The sequence below is a fragment of the Hippoglossus hippoglossus genome, chromosome 13 (assembly GCF_009819705.1).
Source record: "Hippoglossus hippoglossus isolate fHipHip1 chromosome 13, fHipHip1.pri, whole genome shotgun sequence".
Classification (NCBI taxonomy): domain Eukaryota; kingdom Metazoa; phylum Chordata; class Actinopteri; order Pleuronectiformes; family Pleuronectidae; genus Hippoglossus; species Hippoglossus hippoglossus.
The window spans coordinates 18688976-18706224 of record NC_047163.1 but is presented as its reverse complement, the minus strand read 5'-3'; the positions used below and the strand labels follow the sequence as shown (position 1 = coordinate 18706224).

The following is a 17249-nucleotide window of genomic DNA, read 5'->3' as shown; positions in this document are numbered from 1 at the left end:
AAGAAAAAAAGGATATGGAACACACACATCACCAATGAAGGAAGAGAGCGACCATTCAAATGACTTTTGATATTCAAAACACTACTTTATTCGTGTGATCTTCGCATATCACTCTCAAAATGTCTTATTTGGAGAGAAGGATGAAAGAGCAGGGAGTTTACTCACCATCAAGGAAGAAAGAGTATATGAAACCCGGACATTTTCACTGAAGGAAAGTATTGAAAATTGTAATGATTTTTTTCTTGCAATATTATGACAAAATTGCACCTTGAGCTTCTTTTCCCCTTAACATTAAAATAACAACAACAAAAAAAAACAAGTTTCAATGGTCACAAAGCAACAATAGTATTGATGACGGTGGTGGTTCACATGTATAAATAGGGTATTATGAAGTATAATTAAACCCAGACATTATTTTTGAAGGAAATTATTGAAAATTGTATTCAATTTTAATTGTCAAAACACTTCTTTATTCATGTAATATTACCACATCATTGTTCAACCATGGAGAATTGAACCTGCAATGTATTGTAAAACAGTAAGATCACCCCAACACTGCAGGCGGCAGTAGTGCACCGGAAACTCGATCATCCGGGCATTTGCCAAACTACGCTCGCCTTACGCTTGCGTACTTTCCCACGTAAACCCACTAGGGTATGGTTGTTATCGGTAACAAATACGTGCATCTGGCGTAACTGTCGTTTGTGAATTCCGCTAAAGTGCGACCATCGTGTGGCCGCCGTTGTTCGTCGCGCCTCCGCAAGAAGACAAGTCAACACAACGGTGGATCGCAGAAAGACCGCACAGCCCTGAAGGAAAGAGAAATGTGGTGGTAGCCGATCGTGTGTCGAATAAGATCGTCGTCAACTTCAGGAAATTACTGCTAGAGTGAAGGTAGCGAGGTGTGTGACCTTTTCTTTGTTTCCCCCCTAACATGCAGTTGTTAGCCGCTGTGCTAATCTTAGCAGTTAGCTAGCTTACCGCTTCCTCCACGCTGGGCCATCTCAACATTCAGACTGTAAACGTCGCTTACTATTCACTAAAACTCCGATGTGACTCGCTGAAACTCATCCATTTGTGATAGTTTTCACTTTTATATTCATTCAATGATAGATAAATGAACTGGTGATACAGAATTGTTTCACGCTTCTGTATCCGCTGTTCGCGTAGCCATATTTTAAACCAGTTGACTAAGAGTTTACTTGGCCTGGTTGATGTTTTCCATGGTGCCAGTAGACGAGTACCAGTGTCTGTCGAATCATCAAATTGGATTTATTACAACCTTTTCACTCACTTCGCTGAGTTTGTATATTATGTGTTAGTATGAAAAAACGAGTATTAGGTAATGGAGCCGGACGGAGGATTCATTGTGCCAATGTTTTACACAGTGTTTGACCTATTTGTTTAAAAAAACACACATTTGTATTTTATTATCCTCTCCTTAGTTTGACGATTACACACAGACACTTAACTAATATCGTAAAACTGGTTAGTTTTTAACGTTATTTCGTGCGTGTTTTTGTTCTCAGTGTTGAGGCACCATGGCGGCTACCTTCCCCTACAGAGGGGTCCCTCCAGCGATGCCACCAGGCGTACCCCCTCCTGTGCCAGTGCCAGACTACATGTCTGAGGAGAAACTACAAGAGAAAGGTATGTCTTTTTCCTCTAAATATAGCACATTTATGGTTGTATGCTCAATTGTATTAGCATGCATTGATGTGTGTGATGTTGTTATAATGTGTTAAATGTCCTCCGCAGCAAGAAAATGGCAGCAGTTGCAGGCAAAGCGCTACTCAGAAAAGAGAAAGTTTGGATTTGTGGATGCTCAGAAGGAAGACATGCCACCTGAGCATGTCCGCAAGATCATCAGGGACCATGGAGACATGACCAATAGAAAGTTTCGCCATGACAAGAGGGTCTACCTTGGGTAAAAATGAATAATAAAACCAAAAATAAGTCTAGTTTAAAGTCACTGAATTTTTTCTTTGCAGAGTAACCTCTCTAGATGTCCAAGTACAAAATTAAGTGTATATGTCGCCTTAATTCACAGAATTTTGGTTTATGTTGGCTCATTGGTAGATGGAATCCACCACTCCTCCCATAGCTCATCCTGTATCTTTTTCTTTTTGTTGAACAGTGCCCTCAAGTACATGCCCCACGCAGTTCTGAAACTGCTTGAAAACATGCCCATGCCTTGGGAACAGATCAGAGATGTGCCTGTTCTCTACCACATCACTGGAGCTATTTCCTTTGTGAATGAAATACCCTGGGTCATAGAGCCGGTTTTCATTGCCCAGTGGGGGTAAGTGATAGTGTGTTGTGGAATGATCCTAAGAACTCAATGTTCCATAGCACATCAGCGAAATACATACGTGTGTATTTTTTTGTATTTTGAAGTCATTACTTATCCTCCTCGTAGCACCATGTGGATCATGATGCGTCGTGAGAAGCGTGATCGTCGGCACTTCAAGCGGATGCGTTTCCCTCCATTTGATGATGAGGAGCCGCCGCTGGACTACGCTGACAACATCCTTGATGTGGAGCCACTGGAGGCCATCCAGATGGAGCTGGATAATGAGGAGGACGGTCCAGTTGCTGAGTGGTTCTATGAGCACCAGCCCCTCAAAGACACTGCCAAGTAAGCTCACCACGTCAGACATGTTAAGTTTTACAAACTGATGTGTTGCTGGTAGAATGAAAAAATAATACATTTGTGTCCTCAGGTTTGTGAATGGCACCACCTACCGTCGCTGGCAGTTCACACTGCCCATGATGTCCACGTTGTACCGTCTGGCTAATCAGCTGCTGACAGATCTGGTGGATTTCAACTACTTTTATCTCTTTGACCTCAAGGCCTTTTTCACTTCTAAGGCCTTAAATATGGCCATCCCTGGGGGACCAAAGTTTGAGCCACTGGTGCGGGACATCAACCTCCAGTAAGCACACCCTGCTTTCAATAAATGACAGAGCTATACACTTTATGCTGTTCATTGTTATGAATGTTGGAGGCCACTTTTATCCTCATGGATGTCAACATAAAATTGTTTAACTTTGTCTTCAATTTTCATGGTATCTTTCATCTATTTAAATACCTATGTTGCTTTATCTCAAATGTAAGGTAAGAACAGATGCTAAATGATTTTTGCCATAGCTGATCCCCCTTGTTTCTCCCACAGAGACGAAGACTGGAATGAGTTCAATGATATCAACAAAATCATCATCCGACAGCCCATCAGGACAGAGTACAAAATCGCTTTTCCCTACTTGTACAACAACTTGCCACACCATGTCCACCTTACCTGGTAAGAAATTGCTTAAATTTTGAACTGAAATAGAAAAGTAATTAAAATACATTACAGCAAAATAGTTTGGATATAATGTATTTGGAACTCCCCTGAACTTGCTTATCCTGATACTTGTGACCTTACCTCTGAAGGTATCACACACCAAATGTGGTGTTTATCAAGACAGAGGACCCAGATCTGCCAGCGTTCTACTTTGACCCGCTGATCAACCCCATTTCACACAGACATTCTGTCAAGGTAAGTGTGACTGATAATCCACTTATTGGCAGCTGGGAAAAGTTTAATATAATTAAAATAAAAAACACAAGCAAAGTTTGATAGACATCCTCTTACAAAGGCGCACTTACATTGGTATGCTTGTCTGTGCGTAAGAACTAGAGGAATATTAAAATGAATGGTGACTTTTATTTCTGGCTGCAGATGCAGCTGGCCTTTCACCACTCAGATATTGCTTTTATTTTGGTTAATTTGAGATACTCAAAATTGTCTTTCTTGTTTTACCCACTCAGAGCCAGGAGCCTCTGCCTGATGATGATGAGGAATTTGAGCTTCCTGAATATGCGGAGCCCTTCCTCAAAGAGACCCCACTCTATACAGACAACACAGCTAATGGCATTGCTCTGCTGTGGGCGCCAAGACCCTTCAACCTCCGATCTGGCCGCACAAGACGTGCCATTGACATCCCCCTGATCAAGAACTGGTGAGATATTGATAAACATGTTGGATCAAGATCGTGTCTTATCGAGTTGTTAAATGGTGATTTTCTAAAAGTGCTTTATCGTGGGTGTTTTTACAGGTACCGTGAGCACTGTCCTGCAGGACAGCCAGTGAAAGTGCGTGTATCATACCAGAAACTGCTCAAGTACTATGTGCTCAATGCTCTGAAGCACAGACCACCCAAGGCCCAGAAGAAGAGGTGAACATCATTAGCCACTTTTTTTTTTTTTTTAACTCAAATCCTTTTTTTGGTATTACCTGTTAACATTTTCCCTCCATTGTCTTCAGGTATCTGTTCCGCTCCTTCAAGGCCACCAAGTTCTTTCAGTCCACCAAGTTGGACTGGGTGGAGGTGGGCCTGCAGGTTTGCAGACAGGGTTACAACATGCTCAATCTGCTTATCCACCGCAAGAACCTCAACTACCTGCATCTCGACTACAACTTCAACCTGAAGCCTGTCAAGACACTCACAACAAAGGTACAAGTACATCCATCTCTTGGTCCCAGTATGAAGTGATTTCATGTTAAGCTGAAAGAGTTTAGCAGAATCCATTATTTTTCCCATTGTGGGAGGTATTATGTATAAAAAGATGTTTCTGTTTTGTCATTCCATCCTTTCTGCAAAGCTACAATTTTTATTTGCTTTAGTGTCACATTTTTGTTTTAACAATGTCAAACAAGAAACAACCAACAGTTGCAGTATTAACTGACCAATTTGTTCTTATTTTTGTGTCCCACAGGAACGTAAGAAGTCCAGATTCGGCAATGCCTTCCATCTGTGCAGAGAGGTGCTGCGTCTCAGCAAGCTGGTGGTGGACAGCCACGTGCAGTACAGACTGGGAAATGTTGATGCTTTCCAGGTTGGTTCTGGCTATGGTGTTTACACGGCACATACCATCTAATTTAAAGGCTAACTACACTGGCCTACTATATTTGCTTTTTCTTCTGGAAGCAACCTCACTGACAGGTCAAGTGGTGCCATTTTAATGTTATTTGGACATGGTTTTGGTTATTTTACAGTCAGTTCACACTTGGTCAATCTAACACACTTCTCTCTATATTGTAGTTGTCTGATGGAATTCAGTACATCTTCGCTCACGTTGGTCAGCTGACAGGCATGTACCGCTACAAGTACAAGTTGATGAGACAGATTCGGATGTGCAAAGACCTGAAGCATCTCATCTACTATCGGTTCAACACTGTAAGTACACTTACTATGATGTTGATCTTCCCACTGTCTAAGGATTAAAGATCATACATTCAGCACCTCTAGAAAAGATGCAGAATCACACACTTCATAAACCTAAAGTCTGAATTCAAGTTTGGGTTCCTCTGTGTGTGTTTCTTTGATCAGGGTCCTGTGGGCAAGGGTCCAGGTTGTGGCTTCTGGGCTCCCGGCTGGAGAGTGTGGCTGTTCTTTATGAGGGGCATCACTCCACTGTTGGAGAGGTGGCTGGGGAATCTGCTTGCCAGGCAGTTTGAAGGTACATATACATATTTCCTTTTATTTATTTGAGCAACAAGTGGTGTGATGCACACACTCGGAGGTATTGGTTGGAAGAAACTGTACCAGTTTAAACAGCAGCTTTTTTCAATTATCCCAGGACGTCACTCAAAGGGTGTGGCCAAGACAGTGACCAAACAGCGTGTGGAGTCTCACTTTGACCTCGAGCTACGCGCTGCAGTGATGCATGACATCCTGGACATGATGCCTGAGGGTATCAAACAGAACAAAGCCAGGACCATCCTTCAGCACCTTAGTGAGTCCTGGAGGTGCTGGAAGGCCAACATCCCTTGGAAGGTCAGTGCATCACAGAGATGACCTCACTGTACTGTATGTTAAAGGGGACATTTGATCATAGGATTTATGTTACTCTGCAGTTTCTCAAGCACCTGAAGCGTTTGAGTCAAGTGCTTCAAGTGAAATGTCACCTAAAGCTTTCAGCACTTTATTTTGATCTGTTGAGTAAGAATGAAACACTGAATATTCATTCTTTCTTCCCATCATTTCAGGTGCCAGGCCTCCCCACTCCAATTGAGAACATGATCCTGCGCTATGTGAAGGCCAAAGCTGATTGGTGGACCAACACGGCCCACTACAACCGTGAGCGAATCCGTCGCGGAGCCACTGTGGACAAGACCGTGTGTAAGAAGAACCTGGGAAGACTGACTCGTCTGTACCTGAAAGCTGAGCAGGAGAGACAGCACAACTACCTGAAGGTCAGACAGAATCCTTCATTCACGTGTACATGTACAAATATATGAATCCATTCATTGTATTTCTTTGCTTTTTCTGAACCTTAAAGAAATTTCCCATGCCTACATTTGCTAGTACAGTAAATATATTTAGTTCATATCAAATTCCCAGTCCAAGTTTTGAATGAATCCTCTTACAAAGGCGCACTTGCATTGGTCTGCTTGCCTGTGCGTAAGAACTAGAGGAATATTAAAATGAATGGTGGCTATTTTATTTCTCTTTGGCTGCAGCTGCAGTTTTTTTCTTCACCATTCAGATATTGGCTCTGTAAATGTATACCCTGATTCTAATGTTTGAACGTTTACATTTTGTCATCAGTAACCTGTTCTCATCTATATTTTCTACTAACTTGATACACAAATACTGTTATACTATCTAAGCTACCTTGTTTTTTTCACATTTTGCCATATTTTTAATTGACGTTTACATGTTCTACTTACAGGATGGTCCCTACATCACAGCTGAAGAGGCAGTGGCCATTTACACCACCACCGTTCACTGGCTGGAGAGTCGGCGGTTCTCACCCATCCCCTTCCCTCCTCTGTCCTACAAACATGACACCAAGCTGCTCATCCTGGCATTGGAGAGGCTCAAAGAAGCATACAGGTAAACATGCTTCGCAACATGACCAACTTTATCAGCAAAATTTCAGCCAAACCAGGCCACATACCTGTGTCAGAATATATATTCTATATTATTCATTTTATCTCTGTCTCCTAGTGTGAAGTCTCGTCTGAACCAGAGTCAGAGGGAGGAGCTGGGGTTGATAGAACAGGCCTACGATAATCCCCACGAGGCTTTGTCCAGGATCAAACGTCACCTGCTCACACAGAGAGCCTTCAAAGAGGTCAGGACCAACACGAACAGATACTTTTATTTTTTTATTTACACTCTCGGAATATAGAATGGTGAAGCTTCTGCTTTCAAACACTATATGGAATTGGAAATGTTTTGTTGCCTGGAGTTTCAGCTATTTCATCAGCATAGTTTGTTACCCATCATGCTTTTTTCCAGTGTCTGAATGTTTTTGTCTTTTTTAGGTGGGTATCGAGTTCATGGACTTGTACAGCCACCTGGTGCCCGTGTACGATGTGGAGCCCCTGGAAAAGATCACAGATGCTTACTTGGACCAATACCTGTGGTATGAGGCTGATAAAAGACGCCTGTTTCCACCCTGGATCAAACCTGCTGACACCGAACCACCGCCACTGCTTGTCTACAAGTGGTGCCAAGGTCAGGCTTGTCATGTTAGAAAAGAACCAATAATAGAGGGTTATTGTATGATGTTTGATCATCTGATTGTGTAATATTTTCTTCTGGATTTAAGTGGCAGGGAACTGATTTGTTAATAACAGGGGCTCCAGGTTGGACAATCCCACTGTTAACATGAACGACTGTCAACCTTTGTCTAAGGGCTTTTTGTTTCTTGTCCTCAGGCATCAACAACTTACAGGATGTTTGGGAGACTGCTGAGGGAGAGTGCAACGTGATGCTGGAGTCTCGCTATGAGAAGATGTATGAGAAGATTGATCTGACATTGCTCAACAGGCTGCTGCGTCTTATTGTCGACCACAACATCGCTGATTACATGACAGCCAAGAACAACGTGGTCATCAACTACAAGGTAAAATAGGTCATGTATAGCTCATTATCTAGACTTAATAGAATTTATACATTACATTATATTTCCCATTTTGATGCATTTAAGATGTTCTTTTATGGCTGTTTGATAAGGAATATTTTTTGCACATTGTCTCCTGTCTTTTCTCTGTCTAGGACATGAACCACACCAACTCCTATGGCATCATCAGAGGGCTCCAGTTTGCCTCATTCATTGTACAGTACTATGGCTTGGTGATGGATCTGCTGGTGCTGGGCTTGCACCGTGCCAGTGAGATGGCCGGCCCACCTCAGATGCCAAACGACTTCCTCAGTTTCCAGGACACGGCTACAGAAAGTGCCCACCCAATAAGGCTTTACTGCCGCTATATTGACCGCATCCACATATTCTTCAGGTGGGATTGAATCACTAAAGACAGCCCTTTCTTACTGGTCTGGTTTTTTCTGCCAAAATGTTGAGAATAAGTTTTTAAAAAACCTCTTCCAGGTTCTCTGCTGACGAGGCAAGGGATCTGATTCAGAGGTATCTGACGGAGCATCCAGACCCCAACAATGAGAACATCGTTGGTTACAACAACAAGAAGTGCTGGCCCCGTGATGCTCGCATGAGACTGATGAAGCACGATGTCAACCTGTGAGTTACACCTCAAGACTGTGACTAATAAACGATTACTTTTATTGTAATGTTAAAGCTTAGTGTTGAACATTATGCACAACAGATTGCATTTAGAGTTTGAGACAAATGGCTGTAACCTTTCTTATCTTATTTTCCTCAGTGGACGTGCAGTGTTCTGGGACATCAAAAATCGTCTGCCCAGGTCTGTGACCACTATCCAATGGGAAAACAGCTTTGTGTCGGTCTACAGCAAAGACAACCCCAACTTGCTCTTCAACATGTGTGGTTTTGAGTGTCGCATTCTCCCCAAGTGCCGCACCAGCTACGAAGAGTTTACTCACAAGGATGGTGTGTGGAACCTGCAGAATGAGGTGAGGAAATAAAGCCCAAAATAAGAAATTGACACTGGCATCTCTAAAAAAAAAAAAACATTACTGCTTCATTTTTTCAAATGGTGACAACCACATTCTCTCTGTTTGTTCATGTGTAGGTAACTAAAGAGAGGACTGCACAATGTTTCCTGCGTGTGGATGATGAATCAATGCAGCGCTTCCACAACAGAGTGCGTCAGATCCTGATGGCCTCTGGATCCACCACATTCACAAAGGTCAGCAAACAACTTTATCCCCAAAAGCTCCAGTGGATAAATCAAAAAAAGCAATCGTAAGGAAAAAGACTATTTCAGCATGTCGTTTTTACCCTCAGATTGTGAACAAATGGAACACGGCTCTGATCGGCTTGATGACATACTTCCGTGAGGCTGTGGTCAACACCCAGGAGCTTCTAGACCTGCTGGTGAAGTGTGAGAACAAGATCCAGACACGTATCAAGATCGGTCTGAACTCCAAAATGCCTAGTCGCTTTCCCCCTGTAGTCTTCTACACTCCCAAAGAGCTGGGTGGCCTTGGCATGCTGTCTATGGGCCATGTGCTCATCCCACAGTCAGACCTACGGTAAGGCAGCATACTGATATATTTTTTTCCCTCGTAGGTAGATTTCTTGTGAATATATTAAGTCCTGGTGCCAAATCCAACTGGATCGTTGTTTTTATTTCTCTGCCCCAGGTGGTCCAAGCAGACAGATGTGGGCATCACTCACTTCCGGTCTGGAATGAGTCATGAAGAGGACCAGCTGATTCCTAACTTGTATCGTTACATTCAGCCATGGGAGAGTGAGTTCATCGACTCTCAGAGGGTCTGGGCTGAGTACGCACTCAAGAGACAGGAGGCCATCGCCCAGAACAGGTGAGGCTTTTAATTGTCAGCTTCTTAAAGTTGAATAGCGAGGATTGATTGATCCTCTGTTCTACACTGAGAAGTATTTGTGTATAAAAAAAGAGAGCTGAAACTAGATGAAATAAATGGCTGTGTTTTTGTATTTCAGGCGTCTGACCCTTGAGGATTTGGAGGACTCGTGGGACAGGGGAATCCCCCGTATCAACACCCTTTTCCAGAAGGACAGACACACACTGGCTTATGACAAAGGCTGGAGAGTCAGGACGGATTTCAAACAGTACCAGGTATGATGGAGACCCCCTGGTGTGTTGATGGGTACCACTTAACTGCGATAACTGAATTATTTAAAGATGCATTAATCCAAGAAAACTAAAACGATAAAGCCTCTCTTTACAGGACGAAACAATGTTAAGTTTTACCTGAATCTTAACATACAAGGCATCAGTTGTTTTGACTTCGATACAAACAATACCAGACCAAAATGATCACAGTTGTTAATGCTAAAATACAGAAATGTACTGTCAATATTGTTATGGGAGTTTTCTGCAATCTGGTGAAAGGAGAACTCGGGCATTAGCTGCTGTCTTATGCAGAAGAGTTTAATGTAGACTTGATGCATCAAGGAGACCAGAAGGTGAAACAATATACAAATGCCAAAGAGTAACATGAGCAATTGTCACCTCCAAGTGAAGATGTTTCCCACAGCATCCCCATATATCTTCCTCTACTTGCGTCACCCATTCCAACAGCACATCCATGAATTGCTGTCACTCTGTTACATGTAGGTGTATGCATCCTATTGGATAGTTAAGTCTAAAGAAAGCATTCCTAAATCACGTTGTGTCCTTACATCTTGTCACTGGTGTAATATGCAAAAGAGTCGGAACCTCTCTGTCTGGGGCATCTGAATTATATGTGAAAGTCCACGAGCGTAGACACTACAATGTACTGCTAGTTGGCCCTTTATCTATAACCTGACCTTGGGTATTGCTGGGAAAGAAGGGAGGATGTTTTGAATTAGACATGCACTATTCTCCTAATGGTGTACGGATGTAATGTGTGAGGATGGTCAAAAAAATTATATTTAACATTTTGCTCTAAATGTGGATATTGATCTCTTTCCCGTCTTGTCTGAGTGCAGGTTCTGAAGCAGAATCCATTCTGGTGGACTCATCAGAGACACGATGGCAAACTGTGGAACCTGAACAACTACCGCACAGACATGATCCAGGCTCTGGGTGGTGTGGAGGGCATCCTGGAACACACGCTCTTCAAAGGCACTTACTTCCCCACATGGGAGGGTCTCTTCTGGTGAGTGCACTTAAACATTAAAAATGCTTTTAATGCATTTTAGGAAATGAGGACTGTTGCACTACACAACCATTGCATTACCTTGTTTTTCTATTCCCCTCTGATTGTGTACATGCAAAGGACCTGATTTCTTTCACATGAGATTAAATTAATTAAAACAACTACAACTTTGTTTCTGGACTTTAGGGAGAAGGCCAGTGGCTTTGAGGAGTCTATGAAATGGAAGAAGCTGACCAATGCTCAGAGGTCTGGTCTTAATCAAATCCCCAACCGTCGATTCACACTGTGGTGGTCACCCACCATCAACCGAGCCAATGTTAGTACAAGTTAATGAATCTCTTACCAGGTCATGTAATTTAACTGTTGTGGTTCACACTTCCTGCACTGGCTAACTGTTTTAACCCTCTTTTTTGTTTCTAGGTGTACGTGGGTTTCCAGGTGCAACTTGACCTGACTGGAATCTTCATGCACGGAAAGATCCCCACACTGAAGATCTCCCTCATTCAGATCTTCAGGGCTCACTTGTGGCAAAAGATTCATGAGAGCGTTGTTATGGATCTTTGTCAGGTACGTTCTGTACTTTAAATCTGTTAATCAGAATTTTTTTCTTTCTGCATCCTGACAAACTCAGTCAATATGTTAAAATCATGCAAATCAAACTCAATGTGAGTAACTGCTATGAATTTTTGTTTTACAGGTGTTTGACCAGGAACTGGATGCTCTGGAGATTGAGACTGTACAGAAGGAGACCATTCACCCCAGGAAGTCGTACAAAATGAACTCGTCTTGTGCAGACATCCTCCTCTTTGCATCATACAAGTGGAATGTCTCTCGACCGTCTCTGCTCGCTGACTCCAAGTATGATTTCTGGAGCAATATTCACATTATGATACCGACAGAAAAAAAGTTTGAGAATTCTGAGAACTTTCCCCAGAACAAGGAAGACCTTTTACATGAGCTGTGCTCAGTTAAAGGCCATTATCTTTTTTTGTATGAATAAAATTGTTCATCTCCTTCTACAGAGACGTGATGGACAGCACCACCACGCAGAAGTACTGGATTGACATTCAGCTCCGCTGGGGTGACTACGACTCACATGACATCGAGCGCTACGCCAGGGCAAAGTTCCTGGACTACACCACTGACAACATGAGTATCTACCCCTCCCCCACTGGGGTGCTCATTGCTATCGACTTGGCCTACAACCTCCACAGGTAAGGATTGTTTAAAGCACAGCTATGTGACCAGTTATGATGGCAATATTAGATGAATAACATAATAATCAATGCTATTATTATAGATTAGCTTTTGCCTGATTGTCCATTATTTTGTAGGTGCAAATATATGGAAAATATGTTACACAATCAACATAATCTGATTTGGGTCAGAGTGACATTTCGATCTCTATTTTCTTCTCCTTACATTCACATATTTTTTTATTTAAGTCACTAAACCTATTATATACTCCATAGTTGCATTATTATGTTTTTAAAAAGGCAACTCAGTCATTTTATTTTGTTATTAAAGTAAATCCTTGTGGATTTAAGGTGTCTAAAAATAACTAGAAAACTGACAGACAAATGCTTGGCACCATCTCCTAGATATTAGCATCCACTTGTTCATGTTCACAAATGTTCTGCAGCTGCCTGTAAAGTTTTCACACTAACGTACTAAGTTGTTGTATATGAACAAAACTGTCAACGCACATGAGCTCAAACGGCATGGTTGGGTATTTAATTTGTTCTCCCTCTGTAGTGCCTATGGTAACTGGTTCCCGGGAAGCAAGCCTCTGATCCAGCAGGCCATGGCTAAGATCATGAAGGCCAACCCCGCCCTGTATGTGCTCAGGGAGCGCATCCGCAAAGGTTTGCAGCTGTACTCTTCAGAGCCCACTGAGCCCTACCTGTCCTCACAGAACTACGGTGAACTCTTCTCCAACCAGATCATCTGGTTTGTGGATGACACCAATGTCTACAGAGTCACCATCCACAAGGTGAGGGCTGACTCACTGAAACTTTTTTTATTATAATCAATTCAAAATAAATATATTGCTTTTGTGTAGGAATATAAAAATGACAAACATGTTTTCCTTGTGAATGACGACAGACATTTGAGGGTAACTTGACCACGAAGCCCATCAATGGAGCCATTTTCATCTTCAACCCCAGGACTGGTCAGCTCTTCCTCAAGATCATTCACACATCTGTGTGGGCTGGACAGAAACGTCTGGGACAGGTACAACTTTACCACTACTAACTTGAACTTTTACGAACTCTTACTATGGTCAGTTTGGGTTTTGGTTTATTTGTTTAGTCCTGTTCTTTGTTACAGTACATATACAGTACAATACATGTACTGGGATGAAGTAATGCTGAATTTTAAAATGTTCTTAACAAAATAGTCCTCAAATACATTACCCTTGCACTTTAACACCTTTTCTACCCTTTTGGGTATATGTCACATACACTAAAGTTGTCAATTCTTTCTCTGTAGTTGGCGAAATGGAAGACAGCTGAAGAAGTGGCTGCCCTGATTCGCTCCCTCCCTGTAGAAGAACAGCCAAAACAGATCATTGTCACCAGGAAGGGCATGTTGGACCCTCTGGAGGTGAGGTCGCGCTAAGAACTGTGAAAATCGTTTTGAAGCCTTGATGTATCATCTTTTTGTTTGATGGATACATACTGTGCCTTCCTGTCCTAATACCATTGTTTTCTCTGTGCAGGTCCACTTGCTTGATTTCCCCAACATTGTGATCAAGGGCTCTGAGTTGCAGCTGCCTTTCCAGGCCTGTCTGAAGGTGGAGAAGTTTGGAGACCTGATCCTGAAGGCTACAGAGCCTCAGATGGTGCTGTTCAACCTCTACGACGACTGGCTCAAGACCATCTCATCTTACACAGTGAGTTTCACTCCGCACAAGAGATTCACATCAGGATTTAATGGATTCTATCAAATTCATATAGATGTGTGCATCTGTATTGAAGTTCTTCTGTTGTATTTGATCCTACTGGGAAATTACGAAGAAGAGAAGTTAGAAAGAGTCTGTGCTTATTTATCAGCATAAATGATGGGTACTAACGAACCTGAGCTGATCTAAGGGGATTTACCAACACACCCATTCGGGTGCTTTTTCTTTGGTGACATCAACTAATTCTCTTGTGTAAACAGTTTGTGTTTGGTTGTCTGCTCCATCTCTAGGCCTTCTCTCGACTCATCCTGATTCTCAGAGCACTCCACGTCAACAACGACAGAGCCAAGGTGATCCTCAAGCCTGACAAGACAACGATTACCGAGCCTCACCACATTTGGCCCACACTTACTGATGAGGAGTGGATCAAGGTAGAGGTGCAACTCAAGGACCTCATTCTGGCTGATTATGGCAAAAAGAACAAGTGAGTATTGTTTTGGATTGAAATTCTTCGGCTAAAATGAAGGCATAATGTCGCTCGGATAGTAATTGTGAAATATCTTTGATAGAACAGAATAAAACCAGACTTGCATTTAGTAGTTAATGCTTCCTTTCTCCCTCCAGTGTGAATGTGGCATCGCTGACGCAGTCTGAGATTCGTGACATCATCCTGGGTATGGAGATCTCTGCTCCGTCACAGCAGCGCCAGCAAATTGCTGAAATCGAGAAACAGACCAAAGAGCAGTCGCAGCTCACCGCCACACAGACCCGCACTGTCAACAAGCATGGTGACGAGATCATCACCTCCACCACCTCGAACTACGAGACGCAGACCTTCTCGTCCAAGACTGAGTGGAGAGTGAGGTATGCAGGCAGTGTTTAAGTTTGTGTGTGCTGAATTAAACTGTTATTAAGGCAATCATAAGTTTAGCTCTTTTGGTTTCCATCTCATTCGGCTTTAATGATCCTTGTTTGTCACCTGTCAGGGCTATTTCTGCTGCTAACCTCCATCTCCGAACCAACCACATCTACGTGTCGTCTGATGACATCAAGGAGACGGGTTACACCTACATCCTGCCCAAGAACGTCCTCAAGAAGTTCATCTGTATCTCAGATCTACGAGCACAGGTATGAATGATGCTTCTGCATCTCTCCACTAGGGCCCTTCATCATGTGCGCGTGTGCAAACTAAAGAAACCCTTTCTGTCATTGTTCAACACGTTCTGAATCTGTGTTCCAGATTGCAGGTTACCTGTACGGCACCAGCCCACCAGACAACCCCCAGGTGAAGGAGATCCGTTGTATCGTCATGGTACCACAATGGGGGACGCACCAGACTGTCCACCTGCCCAACCAGCTGCCTGGCCATGAATACCTTAAAGTAAGACACCTGTAGTGTGAGAAATTGATGTTCAGTAGTTGTACCAACTCTTTTCCTTTCAATTTTTTAACTTCGTTCCTTTTCTTAAACAGGAAATGGAGCCCCTTGGCTGGATCCACACCCAGCCCAATGAGTCACCACAGCTGTCCCCGCAGGACGTCACCACCCACGCTAAGGTCATGGCTGACAACCCTTCATGGGATGGAGAAAAGACCATCATCATAACCTGCAGGTAGGTTTTAATACAAGATGCTGTCTGTCTATAAAAGCAGGATTTATGTGACTGGAATGAGTAAAATCCCAAAAACTTTCTGCATTTTATCAGTTATTGTACAGTATGACATAAAAGTCAAGCTTTTAGAAGTTTTTAGAAGTCTATTGTTAAAGAAAAATTCATCTTTTTGCAATATTTCTTGATAAAAATGATTGTTTATTAACTGAGCTGCTTGATGTTTATGATGAATTAGACAAATAATGGAGTTTTTGGACTTAAGAACTATCACAATGTCACAAAGAAGCAGTATGTAGGAAATGAACTGGTAATTAAATGTATTTTTGGTTTTCAGCTTCACCCCCGGCTCGTGCACACTCACAGCCTACAAGCTAACACCCAGCGGCTACGAGTGGGGTCGTCAGAACACAGACAAGGGCAACAACCCTAAAGGTTACCTGCCCTCCCATTATGAGAGAGTGCAGATGCTGCTCTCTGATCGTTTCCTGGCCTTCTTCATGGTGCCTGGACAAGTCTCCTGGAACTACAACTTCATGGGTCAGTAGCCGTAGTTTTTATTTTTTTCAGATTAGCTTTTGTGTTCTATTTCATTTGTATGATTAATTTGCGTCAAACTGCCAGGTCATATGTGATATCCTCAGTGCTACATCTTGTGTTCATTTGTGACACAAATCGTTGGCATGCATTGATGTTTCCGCTGTGTCCCTGTTTCAGTTTGATTGATTTTACTTTGCAACTGGTTCACAGCTGAAAATCTCTATCATGCTGAAATGCAAATAGTCTTTTCATTCCTCACATTAATGTACATTATATTATTTAAATTAGATAACCATGACTTATTTAGGCTAGACTGGCATAATTGCGTCATGCAGTGCTCAAACCAGGATTAGCAGAATAGATCACTAAATATCCATTCTTTCAACAGGTGTGCGCCATGATCCCAACATGAAGTACGATCTCCAGCTGGCCAACCCCAAAGAGTTCTACCATGAAGTCCACCGGCCCTCGCACTTCCTCAACTTCGCCTCGCTGCAGGAGGGCGAGATCTACAACGCCGACCGAGAGGACATGTATGCTTGAGTCGACCCGTCGCTCTCGATACATTTTGTAGATAACTCTGCCAGCCTCATGTGGAGCCGGTCCAGAAGAGCCGCTGTAATATTTCTATCGAACATGTATAACTGTGATGGTTGGAATTTTTTTATGAAAAGGCTTCAGGAATTTTTAGGAACCTGTTAATCTTTTTGTTATTTTTTTTTCTACAAATGTTATTCTTTTTCTTGCTGCCCACTCTGTCCCCTTCCCTGTTTTGGTTAAGGCTTCTTTGAGTAAGTCTTTGATTCATGTGGCTCCTCCCTATGTGCATCTGTGTGTAGTTTTCAGCATACAATACTTTCAGTGTAATATTTGATAATGACATCATCTTTAAAGGGGGAGGACTTCTACTTCCCCTCAGCTCTTTTGAGAAATGAAAGCTGTATTTTCATTGCCAGTTACTATGTTGTACTGTACACCCTGTGACATTGTAGCTTGGGTTTAAATAAAAATCAAATTTTTTATAAACATTTGCTATGTTTTAATGTTATCTGTAATAAAGCTACTTTCAGACCCACACTGAACTCTGGATAATCTCCTGATATTTTCCAGATGGTCTATTTGTGAGAAAGCAA

The 17249-nt window shown here is 42.5% G+C and overlaps 1 protein-coding gene across 2 annotated transcripts; it reads left to right on the top strand.

Annotated features, from left to right (window-relative positions):
• Positions 1 to 559: 559 nt before the first annotated feature.
• prpf8 (pre-mRNA processing factor 8) lies at positions 560 to 17193 on the top strand. 2 transcript variants are annotated; one of them, XM_034605280.1, is made up of 43 exons: positions 560 to 902; positions 1530 to 1650; positions 1759 to 1927; positions 2138 to 2302; positions 2420 to 2638; positions 2724 to 2936; positions 3177 to 3302; positions 3437 to 3542; positions 3815 to 4005; positions 4102 to 4221; positions 4311 to 4500; positions 4763 to 4882; positions 5089 to 5223; positions 5377 to 5506; positions 5627 to 5823; positions 6036 to 6242; positions 6722 to 6885; positions 7000 to 7126; positions 7320 to 7512; positions 7716 to 7903; positions 8056 to 8294; positions 8387 to 8533; positions 8676 to 8886; positions 9006 to 9122; positions 9221 to 9468; positions 9580 to 9759; positions 9899 to 10034; positions 10892 to 11061; positions 11248 to 11377; positions 11482 to 11628; positions 11759 to 11919; positions 12084 to 12275; positions 12817 to 13054; positions 13168 to 13296; positions 13555 to 13668; positions 13784 to 13957; positions 14257 to 14450; positions 14591 to 14830; positions 14953 to 15094; positions 15207 to 15347; positions 15440 to 15579; positions 15914 to 16116; positions 16505 to 17193. In XM_034605280.1, exons 2-43 carry the CDS (start codon positions 1542 to 1544, stop codon positions 16657 to 16659), a joined length of 7017 nt encoding a protein of 2338 aa, XP_034461171.1. In that variant the 5' UTR covers positions 560 to 902; positions 1530 to 1541; the 3' UTR covers positions 16660 to 17193. The 2 variants fall into 2 exon arrangements, with proteins under 2 accessions (XP_034461171.1, XP_034461172.1); XM_034605281.1 differs by having other exon boundaries at positions 720 to 894.
• Positions 17194 to 17249: the final 56 nt, after the last annotated feature.